The sequence below is a fragment of the Aplidium turbinatum genome, chromosome 3, assembly GCF_918807975.1.
Source record: "Aplidium turbinatum chromosome 3, kaAplTurb1.1, whole genome shotgun sequence".
Classification (NCBI taxonomy): Eukaryota; Metazoa; Chordata; class Ascidiacea; order Aplousobranchia; family Polyclinidae; genus Aplidium; species Aplidium turbinatum.
This window is the reverse complement of record NC_137474.1, coordinates 12,998,061-13,010,429: the sequence shown is the minus strand read 5'-3', so window position 1 is coordinate 13,010,429 and position 12,369 is coordinate 12,998,061. Positions and strand designations below refer to the sequence as shown.

The window sequence follows — 12,369 nt, the reverse complement described above, 5'->3', positions numbered from 1 at the left end:
AACGGGAAGGCAAGGAAGCCAATCTTCGTGTCCACCTTCAGGCATGCCTTAAAGTGTCCTGCTAAAGACACAGCCGCATGATCTTGAGCGGTGTCGAACCGGCGCCCTTTCGATTGCCGTTCCAGGGTTCTCACCACTCGGCTATGCAGCCGGCGTTAAGTGTCTGCTTCACCAATCACTTGTATGCGCCTAAATCTCGTTAAAAACCATCTTTGAAGTCTGGATTTTCGTTGTATTTTTACAGAATCCAGAAAAAAATTGAACTTACTGTGTTGTTGTTGAACTCTCACAGTAAATCAATCTGCATGAAGGTGACTCCCACACTTGATCCAAGCATCGGGGGATGAGAAGATAAGGATCTCATTATACTAAGCCTTGGGCACGAACGAGAGTAGGGTGGCCAGTTCTTTTTTCTCGGCCTCCTTTTCTTCAGCAACTACACCCACCCAATTTATCACACCCTGCTGGGTAGAGGTGAGCAGTGTTCTTTCAACAACCAGTTGAAGCCGGGAGTCGAACTATGATCGCATAATTGGAAACTGAACGCCTTATCCGCTGCACTATTCCAACCATCTGCATAAGTAACTGTAATGGTTATAACTTTCATACGTATGACGTTGTAGGCTACTATTAACGCTACTGTATATCAGCATTAGGTAGGCCTACATGTATGCCAGTTTATTGGTTCAATTAAGTATGTTTTAAAAGTCAATATTAAACTGTGCTCAGCCAAAGTATCCTACAACACTATCCAAGCATTTTGCTGCAATAAAAAAATCACCTATTAAAATTTAGCACTGACCACATAAAACAGATCACAAATTTCTTTCATGGATCTTTCGTCGTCTAGCCAAACAAGGTTAAAGCTCATAAAGTGCCTCATAAACTTCAAGACCTACTAGCCTAATGCTACTACTGTATTTTGCAAAAACAATGTTATCTCTCATGTCGTATCCACGTTCAGGCTCAGCCTGTAGTGGTTGAAGAATAGAATTTGAATTAAGTAGACGGTGAGACCAAGAGCTAATCTTTGTGTTTACATTCAAGGATGCCATTGAGAGCTGAATGCACGAACGGAGATTTTATTCGAGGGCCAACTTAGCTAATCGTCTGATTAGTTAATCGGGATTCAGTTTGTGCGAAGTTTGTTTGTGTATCAGTAACCGGCGATTATAATCAATGGATTATGGATTGTGCATAAGGTAAACAAATTAGTAGGCAAAATCAGCTGCTTAATCGGTTTGTTGAATTGGTATGTGATCCACAATAGTAGCCTGCAGTATTAGGTAAGTTACCGTAACTCTTTTCATCCTCTTGGTCAAGAGTGGTTGCTGGATTTGATGACCGTTGTGAGCACTTTGCAACTTTCCGAAAAACAAAAAAAACAAACACGAAAAAAATAACGAGATTTGTGCTATGTTGGGCGTTGGTATGTAATGGGATGTTATTTTGCTGTCAGAAGTAAAAGCAAAGTGAAATTCGAACTCGGTGCAAATGCCCATGCACTGGCATTGATTCATCACAAGCTAACAGTCTTGAGGATGTCACCAAAGCCATTTATTCGACAATTTTCATAATGTTGCGTTTGCTAAGTTAAACTTTGCGGTTTGATGTAAATGACCTAGCTTGGAGAACTTCGCATTAAAAAATATTTTTCTATCAAGTTTTTTAATAGATTTTTCAAGACAAAAATGTGTGGGTCTAAAAATAAGTTATAATGGCAGCTTGCAATCGCTCATAAATCATTAAACCTGACAGCTAAAGTGCAAATCCATCAACATTTTTTTAGAAAATTAAGACCAAGTCTCAAATTGCTAAATTCGCGTTTTGCAGCTTTGCGAAGTAAGTTAAAAGAATTATGTTTCATTAGATATGACAGTGATCTGAGTGTGAAAGTATTGGCCAATTCAATTCTGCAATGCACAGCTTAAGGCCATTATATCGGCTTTTATTAATGCTTAAAGCTTCTGAAACTTTCCAAGGCCATCATCAGAAGAGAAGTATAAAGATGCGTGGGTGATCGTTTTCTTAGGAGATATGACCATGGCAGGCCACAAAACACATTTTTATTGAATTATCAAGATAAATCAATTAGGACACATTGAGACACTGGGGGACAGCGAGAATTATGGTAAGATTTACAATCTCAGCATCTATTTTAGTTCATCAAAGGCCACATTGACCATGACGGCGTAGCCATGATATATGTAAGGACAAAAGATTCTGAACGCTTTAATCCGGTGATGACCTCAACAGTAATCAGCTGATTAGTAAGATGTTACACTGACGTAACTTTTGTGAACAAATCAGATTCACGTCCGGATTAAACCAATGTTAAGCGGTTTTTATTTAAGAGCTGCATAAGTAACAGCAGATGCTATACGGTATCCTAAGTTATAAGCAGCTCATAGCCTATATCAGCCTTACTGCAATGCAGGAAATATTTTTTCAAGAGAGCAAATATAACGCTATGTATCTGGAAGTAAAAACTATAATTTTATATGTTTGCAATATTTCCGAGGAATGCCAAAGCAGTTGTGAGGAAGATAGGCCTCCTCTACAACCCGCTTTTTCGCGCTCTTTGCCATATTCAATCTAGAATACATTCTAGGTTACACTATATAACATAGATTTAAAATGAAAGTTACATGATAAAGCATTGTTATATATATAAAAAAGCGTATGTGGTGAGATATTAAAACGAAATTTTGCATGGTAGCACAGTGATAACTCATCAGCTTAAAAAATAATACCAGTGTTGTAAGCTCCGGGCTACTTCAGGATAAACACCACAAATCGCCGTTGCGTCTTAAACCAACGTGGGAAAAAATAAGCTACAAAAGTTAACGACTTACTTGACGATATGGTTTCACTGAGCTACAAAAGGAATTGCAAATAAAAAGTGTAGTACTAGTCCCATGCAAAGAAGTTTCCATAGCGCAAATGGAAAGGTTAAATTTGCTTTTCACTCGAAATCAAACAGTGCTCACAAAGCAAAATCATTTTATTAAACTTTCACTACTGGCTCGTTCGCGATGGGGCCTGGTCATGGAAGTATCATGCTGTCCGTCATATTTGGAAGTGGTAATCTGTATTGTTAACTCAAGTGACAAAAGATTCTCTTTTTTTACTTTTAGTCATCAACAGCATGACCAATAAAAACAGAGAGAGACTGTTCACCAGGCATTTTATAATAAAAGTAATTTGCGTTCTTCTGGTGACTATTTACTAGGTTACCTCCTGATGTTAAAGATGATAACTAGCTTTTGTATTTCCGACGTTTCGTCAGTCAGCACGACTGACTTTATCAAGGTGGCTACAACAGGTTAACACAACCTGTTCAGCAACGATGGCACAACACAAAAACGTACTGATAAAATGAATAAAGTAAGCAGCAAGAATCAGAATTAAAACACGCAACAAGATACCTAGAGGTATCTGGAGTTATCAGAAAATTCCACGGAGTTTGTCAAAATAATTAAAGATATTGACGTTAGCCAGGAAGACTGTCTCGTTTCGTTTGATGTTGTAAGCCTCTTCACTTCTGTCCCTCTGACAGAAGCCTTGGACCTAATATCTAACCTGTTATCGGCAGACGATTCACTTGAAAGTCGTACAAAATTATGTGCAGATGACGTGATTCAAGCTTTAAAAGTGTGTTTTCAATCTACTGTTTTTTGTTATAAAGATGTGTTGTATCGCCAAATTTATGGTACGCCGATGGGCTCCTGCATCTCTCCAGTTGTTGCTAACATCTTCATGGAATTTGTTGAACGCAAAGCCATCAGCACCTTTCACACTCCTCCACAATTATGGGTTAGATATGTTGACGACACGTTTTGCATCATCAAAAAAACTGCAGTTAATGATTTTCACAAGCACCTTAACAGCATTTCATCATCCATTCAATTTACCATAGAACATGAGGTCAACGGCAAAATTTCATTTTTGGATGTTAAAGTGGTTCGCCATAGCAACAACAAAAAACTAACCACTACCATACACAAAAAACCAACACATACAGACAGATACCTGCAGTTCAACTCACATCACCCCAAGCATCAAAAACTCACAGTGGCCAAAACATTGTACAACAGACTGGACACTCACATAACGGATGATTCTGAACGTTCACACCACAAGAAAAACATTCACAATACTTTAATGCTCAACGGATTTCCACGAAAACTTGCTTGCATACAGCGACCCAAACCGAAACCTTCGCTTCCTCCTTATAAATCTTTTACTTGTCTTCCTTACATAAGGGGGGTAACCGACAAAATTCAGCGTATCCTTTATGGCATAGGAATCAAAGTTGCGATGAAACCCTATCTGACAATAGGTAAATACCTTCCCTCGGCTAAAGACCCCATGAAAGAAGGTGAAGTTTCTGGATTGATCTACCAAGTTCCGTGTCATGACTGTGATTTAATCTACATTGGACAGACAAAACGTGACCTTAAATCTAGAATCAACGAGCACCAAAGAGCTATTAAATTTCAACGTCCGGAGCATTCCGCTCTTTGCAAACATTCTATAAATTCAGACCATAAAATTACTTGGACCAACGCTACCATTCTTAAAACTGAAAAGGATTACACAAAAAGATTATTTACAGAAAAGTGGTACATAAACCAGAAAGCACAACATGCTCTCAACCAGAAAGATGGTCAGAATTTTCCCTCTGTGTACAAAAAATTACTTTAACTTTAACTTCACCTTTTCCATTCTCAGTGCGTCTTCTCTATCATTGTTATTGCCAATTCCCTTGGTTTCTGTCTTGTCTGATGACTTTTCAATGTTTCTTGACGGTGGCCCAATAGATAGATAAATTTACGCTGTTGGAAAGCAGCCTACTGGTTTTAGGCATTCACTGCATTCAGTTTAACCTCTAGGTATCTTGTTGCGTGTTTTAATTCTGATTCTTGCTGCTTACTTTATTCATTTTATCAGTACGTTTTTGTGTTGTGCCATCGTTGCTGAACAGGTTGTGTTAACCTGTTGTAGCCACCTTGATAAAGTCAGTCGTGCTGACTGACGAAACGTCGGAAATACAAAAGCTAGTTATCATCTTTAACATCAGGAGGTAACCTAGTAAATAGTCACCAGAAGAACGCAAATTACTTTTAGCATGACCAATCATAAGGAACAAAAGACACAGAGAAATTTCGAGGTCAAAAAACTTCCGTTCTACACTGCATGAATATTTCTTATCTTTTGTTTAGGTATGGATTGAAAATGAGTAAACAAGCTGGTTGTTTACGCAGCCTATCAGACTGAACAATGTGAACATACACACCGTTTTGAAGTTCGCATGTTTTTTATAATCCAAAATACAGTAATTGTACTAGTGAAAGTAGCGAAAGAACGCAACAAAACATACATGTTTAGATTCTACCTTGAAAGCTAAACTATTGGGCGATAGCCTACTTTTGTAAGGAAGAAAGATGACATGGTTTGATATTATGTTTCTAAAGCTACAAACCTGGCGGACAGTGCCAAGACTTAAAATTTGCTTGTTATTATGCCCTCTCGAAAAAAAATATTTCCTGCAGTAAAGTAAGGCTAATATGAGCTGCTTATAGGAAATAGCACATGCTGTTCCTACTGCGGCTCTCAAATAAAGAAATAAATAAAAACTTTGAATAGTGGAAACAGTCCATCATAAACAGTTGGGAAAAGTGCTCTTGAATATAATTTTTTTTTAATTTTGGTGGCTATCATTAGGCTACCTTGAATAGATTAATACAAGGCTACTTGAATAAACATAACTTACCCAGGTGTGTTGGTTTTTCCCAGAAAAGCAACACAAAGGCTAAATTTAGAAAGGATACAATAACTACGGAGCTATAACTGTTACCAAGGCTCATTGAGCAAATAGTGAAAAAGTGATTAAAAAAAAATGTTATAGAATTATTCGAATTTATTTTTATTTGATTTACGTAACAAAACGTTATGCAACGGATTCACATGCGACCAACGTCGAATTGCCAAACGATTTCATTCTATGTGGAAACGTCTTTTACGGTGCTAGGCAAACAGATCACGATTTCTCGCCATATGATCTTTTGAAAATATTTAGCATTATTATGTAAATAAATTGTTTGAGTAACTGTCGTTTGACATGCTTGTGCATAAATGGAACTTTTTACTGCCACTTCTGTTGCAAATAAATGCAATTTCCCACATTTTTATTGCAACAAAAACTTGCCCAAGTTATTAGGCTACATAGCACCTGCATTTAGCTATAAATGTACAGCAGTTGTGGAAGTCAAAAAGCTCCATTTCTAAAAAAAATATATTAGGGTGAGTTTTATTGAGTTCTCGCTCATCAGTAATAACAATTATTCATAGGCACTAGCGCTGACAGGGGTTCAGGGAGTACCTTTAGACACGGGCCCGGGATAATTTGAGGGGCCTGAAAACTTTTCAAGGGGTCCGAAAACATGAAAAAACCACAACAGCGTGTTCTTTGAATACAGTGCGTTTTTTTATTTTATAAATGTCTTGATTGGGGACCCAAAATATCCTCTCAACGGCCCTGTTCATAGGCTATATAGTACAAAGTGCAAGATGTAAACGTAGCCGACCGTAATTTTAAAATGCTTATCTGATCTAAACGTGTGGCTGAAGCTGCATTGCAGTTAGCTATTTGAAAACGACAAAAAACACTGTTCACTAAAATTTTAATCATAACTTTTTAAATATTTAGTTTATATTACAACAAATTTGACAATAGTTAAACACTCTTTATAGCACAAAATCGGCCACACACCTTTTAATCATACGTTAAGTCAAAGTTAGTTGAAGTGAGTGATTCATAAGAACGTTTTCACAGACCATCTTTTAATCGAACACGTGAGGTTAACATTTGTTGATAGTACGTTCAACCGCAAGTTGCAAAGACTTGGCTGAGGTGAATAACAGCAGGAAATAACAATGCAGTCATTAAATTCAGTTTCCAGTTAATTGTGACCTCGCAACCACTTTGCATAAACAAAAAAACACCAATCCCATAATCCTGTAAACGGATTACAAACATTTGATCGACTGTATACCACCCAGAAAGGAAACACAAAAACCACAACACCAACAGATTTTTGAGCTCACGTCGAAAGATGAAAAGTCAATGGCCTAAGTGAAAATTAGCACAAGGGAAGTCCCACCCACATGTGAAAATGACAAGACATCACGATCTTTGCGTAAGGTAAGCAGGAATCGGTTAGCCTACTACCGGGCGAGAACAAGTAGCCTATAAGGGCCTACGAGAAATTTTTTGACTGCTGTAGTAGGCCTATCCAGTAGCTAGCCTAGTAATTCGCACAAAAAATATTTTAGAGGTTTGATAAGGAATTTACTTGCTGTAGGCTTACCACAATCTATGACCATAAATGGTCAAATCGCACTACCGGATTCAAAGTATCAATTAAACACACACAAATTAGATTTAAAGAAGAAAAACAAAATTTTGTTTCACATTCAACAAAGTTGTATTAAAATTAACTTGCATGACCTGCATCAGTGGTTCAAAGCCTCTACAAGTATGCAAAACTTTCAGGATTACGCTCTCAAAGAAGCTTTCTCAGTTCGAGAATAAAGTTTCCCTCAATCAATCGAACTAATAATAATAATGTTATGGTTTTATTTATTGTCACTCTACACCAGCTAAGGTCTTTTAGCGACAGGGCTCATGTTTCATTTCATTTCAGGTTTTACGCGATGTTATCACATTATTACCCGATTTATTCTCACTGCGTTACGCAAGAAAGAACACAATCGGTTCCGTTTTTAAAGTCTTCGGTTTGACCCGACCTGGAATCGATCTCAGATCTACCAGCACCAGAGCCGAAGACGAAACCACCCGGCCAATCAATCGAACTAACCTTCCTTGCTTCACTTTATCTTCTTCACTTTGATGAATTTTTCGTGGAAATACAGCAGCAACTGCTTTGAACCTTTTCTTATTACAAGAAGTTGTTAACCTCTGAAATAAAGCCGACGGGTTAATGGAAAATTCTTTTGCTGGCTATAACTCCACGAAGCACGAAATCTGTGGTAGATGCATGTAATCAAGCCGTAACAACTTGTAACGATTTAAATCGGTTTTGCAATTTAAAAACACTTTTGTTTTTCTGATAAAGCACAACTGTTAAAGCCTGTCGGTCAAAGCTTTGCGACACATTGTTTGCTTATTGTGAAGGTCAGGCAATTTATTGTTGAACCTGCTGTCTTTTCTTACACTAAAGAACAAATTACGCACCGACGTTTATAAAACAGTAGCCTATTTTCTTCCATTGCATCTGGTCTAAAATAAAATTTCGCTAAGAGCAATGACCAAGCCAAGAACACCAGTTCCATGGCATATCCGTCTGTAGTTGGCAGGGTACAGCTTGTTTCGGAATGTTTACCCGCAAAAAATGTTTTATCAAGCTAAAAACGACTAAATTGTGCCCTTCGAGCGCTACCTAACGGATGTGGTAATCATCTTTGCACAATTATAATTTTCCGCTTGAGAAATCACTTCAGATATCGGAAAAGCCTGGTAGACGTTTTGAGCGACCGATTAGGTTAATCAAGTTTAGTTTGCCACAATTTGTATGTCGGCTTAGATCAGTAACTTTAATCAACTGATTTCCGTTGGTAGTATACATGGGGAAATAGTCCAGTCGTTGAAGCGAAAAAAAGGGCCGAACCTTGACTTAATTGGTGTAAAGCTGAAACTTTGCACATTGTTTCTGTTGATTATGTACATTGACCAAAAAAAAATCCCCGTGAAAATCTTTTGGTAAAAAAAAGTTATCCGCCTTTTTTGAAAATCCGCCATTTTTTTCTCAAATTGGCGGATAAACAAAATTTGAATATTTTTTCGAAGTATCGTCATACTACGGCTTCTTTAAAATATGATATTATCATTGCCACAATTAATAAGCAAGTAGGTACTCAATAACATCTATATTTGACTTTAAACGAAGTGACATAAACAAAATATTATAGCCTATAATAGCCTGCCGGTAGGATAATGTATAATAGTTCCAAAAACGATAATTTTGTTCACTTATAGTCAGGTCAATATATATCAGGTCAAGACCCCAAAAATTTCCTACAGAAGGTTTTCCAAATGTTTTTTCTAGTATTTTTCATTAAGAATAATATATTAAAGATCAAGAAGAATCTGAGCACCGGAAAGTTGTCATTTTCAAGATGGCCGCCAAAATAGTATAATGACAATAATTCACTTAATATTCATGCTAGAGCTCTAATTCTGGCGTCTATCCCTAGGTTTAAGGTGGTATGAAATTCAATAAGACAATTCAAAATGAAATTAACTAATTAGTTTAATTGAAAGGCTTGTATGAAAAAAAACAATAGTGAAACACTGGCAGTACAAGAATCGCAGACCACATATTAAGTTATTTACATTCAGTTACTTAATAAGTCCTGGTCATTATCTTCTTCCAGTAATGACTGATTGTAGCCTACGTATTGTCACAGGCATCAAGTTGCACTGTCCACATGCTGAGGTACAGGGTAGATTATTCTGCCTACAGCTATACCTGGCAGTGCTACAGGCAGTTGTACAGTTGCAGTGGATAATCTATAAGAGGGAATCTGGGTCAGCCTGCATTCATGTCACAAACTGACTGCCTTCCAGTTTCCAACCCCACCCGTAAGTTTCCATATCCCTCTCCTGTCCTAGCCACACCATTATTTGGTAGTAAACCCTTAGACAGTGAAATTTTTTCGATGACTCAGTAGGTGGTAGGCGTTCTGGTGTCACAAATGATTGGGAAGAGACTACTTTTTTTCTTAGTACGCTGTAGTGCAATGACGAGAGGAAATCCGTCCGCGTGCCCCCAAAAGTCACAGCCATCGCTTGAAAATCTTTGTTCACAATGGATGCTGCTGTCTGCTTTGGAAGAAGGAAGTAATTAGCACAGTCTTTCAGAGTAGCATTACCCTTTACCAGCTTGTAAAAGACAGATTTTCTTACCCACATCAAAGATTCTTGATGTTGTGTCACATCCAGTGTAGGCATGTAGAAAAAGTAATTGGGAACATAATTCTTCACCCATCACCATTTTCAGCTCGTTCATATGATACACTTTGTCAGCATTTTCCTTGTCGGAACGGAAATTGTTGCGCATAATGAAGAAGCAGGACCAACAGATCTGTGTCTTCTCCAATCAACGTTGTCGAGTGTGACACTGCATTAAGAACAGTAGCATTCACAATCGGAACATCAGCATCCCCTGGAGCATTGATCACTTCGCAGCCTTTAGACTACGCCGAAGTGTTTTACTGATCAAGTCGATCATTTTTTCGTTTGTGTATGTTCATGTGCATTAACGTCATCCTCGCCACAACACCATTCACAATATTGCTCAGGGTTTGATCCTGAGAAAAAGGTACATAACCAGCCAGTGATGTCTTCTGCGCTTTATTGGCAAAGCGGAGTTGCATGATTTCAATCCTAGTCTTCTTTATGATGTTGAGTTGTGATATGTTGTGCCTTGGAATCATACGGTTTGCTTTCTGACTCGGTGTCAAGGCAGCAACCATTCCCATGCCGTGGAAAGTCCCTTCCCATCCAGGGTGATAATATTATGATCAATATTGTCAGCTGCAAATAACATTGTACTTTCGAGTAGGTCTATGTTCTCTAGAACAATGGCTTCTGACGCTACACAATCAGCTGCATTCTTTTCAAACTTCAGGACTTCTGCGTAAGAAGAACAATATCCCATATTGTGTAAACTGTAGAGTATCAACAAGAAATCTCGACCTGTACAAATGATGTCCTTGAACAGCAAGACCAATTTGCAATGGTGCAATCACCGCTCGTGGTCTGACAGCTTGGCTAATACTTGCAACCTTTTGCTTTGTGTCTTTTCCTACAACTAAGGAACTCAACAGTGTTCGCAAAGTTTCAGGCAAGTGGGCTACATTAGAGCAGGACCGAGATTGAGTGTCGGTTGCGTAGCCAAGTGGTGAGAACGCCTGCGCGACGTTCGAAAGGACGTGGGTTTGATACCGCTCCAGAGCACGCGGCTGTATCTCGGCACAGACACTTAATGGCAAGCCAAAATAAGGGGAGCAGCTGACTCGAAGACTAGGCCTAAATGTCACTTCACTGCTCCCTGTCGTCTGTTGGAGGCTATCGCATCTGTGATCGCAGTGTTACTGTAGGCTATGTTATGTATCGCAATGGGCGCAAATAAAACACGATTATTATTATTGAGTGCGTCTGTGCTTGGATAGTGATCATTAACAGATGCAACACCATTTTTGATAAGCCTTGCTGCAGTTTTAATTATTTCTCTCTTTTGTGACTCTTCATCATCCTCATGCCTTGTTTTTAGGTAGCCTAATGAGATCGAAGGATTTCGGATGTCTTCTCTCTCATCGTGACAATGCAATGAAGGCCCTGACCTTCAGCTATATAAATAGATTCACCGCAATGTTTCTATAATTGGGTCTTCACATATTTTAATCCACAAGGAAGGCAATCATCATTTGCTAAAAACTCCTTCATTTTAGATCTGAGGTCTGATATCGTTAACTGTTCTTCATCATTCTGTTCATGATGGGAACACATCTTTAGAAATACCTGGTCCTGTTCCTCATCCTTCGGTCGACCAGATTTTCGACGTTTTGCCTCAGGTACTCTACCACATTGCAAGGGTACGTTAAATCCATATATAAAATTAACACTACAAGAATGATGGTACTGTATAAACAGTCTGCAGCATGCAAATCGCTACCGTAATATTCAATACGACCTTTCACGACGCATGACCAATCGTCAGAACGTCTCTCACAATACTCTAATATAGTCCTTGCAAAAAACATCTGTTTTAACAAAACTAAAGCCAGGTCTGTCCTTGAGCTCGAGTCCCACAAAACAAACAATGAGTCTTACTGTGGAAATTGCCATTAAGAATTCAAACACTTCGTTTCCTCGTGACGCAGGACTCACTTTCCTCTCTGTTCTTCCTTAGTTGTATATCGATTGGGTTGGTAGCCTATAACTTTTACAACAGTCTATGACTCTATGTGTACTTTCCGACCAGCTGTCGCAACAGTGTTGTCCCCTCTATTAGTACTAGCAGCATTAATCCCATCAGCACCCTTTTGACTAAGTATACTGGAGGCTTCAGAAGCTTGAATTTCCTTGTCACAGATCGTAATTTCTTTGCAGGCATTTTCCCTGAACCCTTTTTCCGTGTATCCGTAAACTTCCTCCGCCAATCACGGTAGACCAAAACTTTGCCAATGTGAAATAATTGCAGTATGCAGTATGAAATTTACATGAGCACCAACACTAACAATAATTTCATAAAAATTGAATAATTTACTATTTGTACATCC

The 12,369-nt window shown here is 38.4% G+C and overlaps 1 protein-coding gene across 1 annotated transcript; it reads left to right on the top strand.

The window, feature by feature from the left end:
• Nucleotides 1–3,473: 3,473 nt before the first annotated feature.
• Nucleotides 3,474–4,903, top strand: LOC145767433 (uncharacterized). Its single transcript, XM_082579252.1, has one exon. It carries the CDS (start codon nucleotides 3,721–3,723, stop codon nucleotides 4,705–4,707), a length of 987 nt encoding a protein of 328 aa, XP_082435378.1. The 5' UTR covers nucleotides 3,474–3,720; the 3' UTR covers nucleotides 4,708–4,903.
• The last annotated feature ends 7,466 nt before the right edge of the window (nucleotides 4,904–12,369 follow it).

Coding starts and splice junctions, on each gene's coding strand:
- LOC145767433 (XM_082579252.1), top strand. CDS start 3,721: ATGGGCTCCTGCATCTCTCCAGTTGTTGCTAACATCTTCATGGAATTT.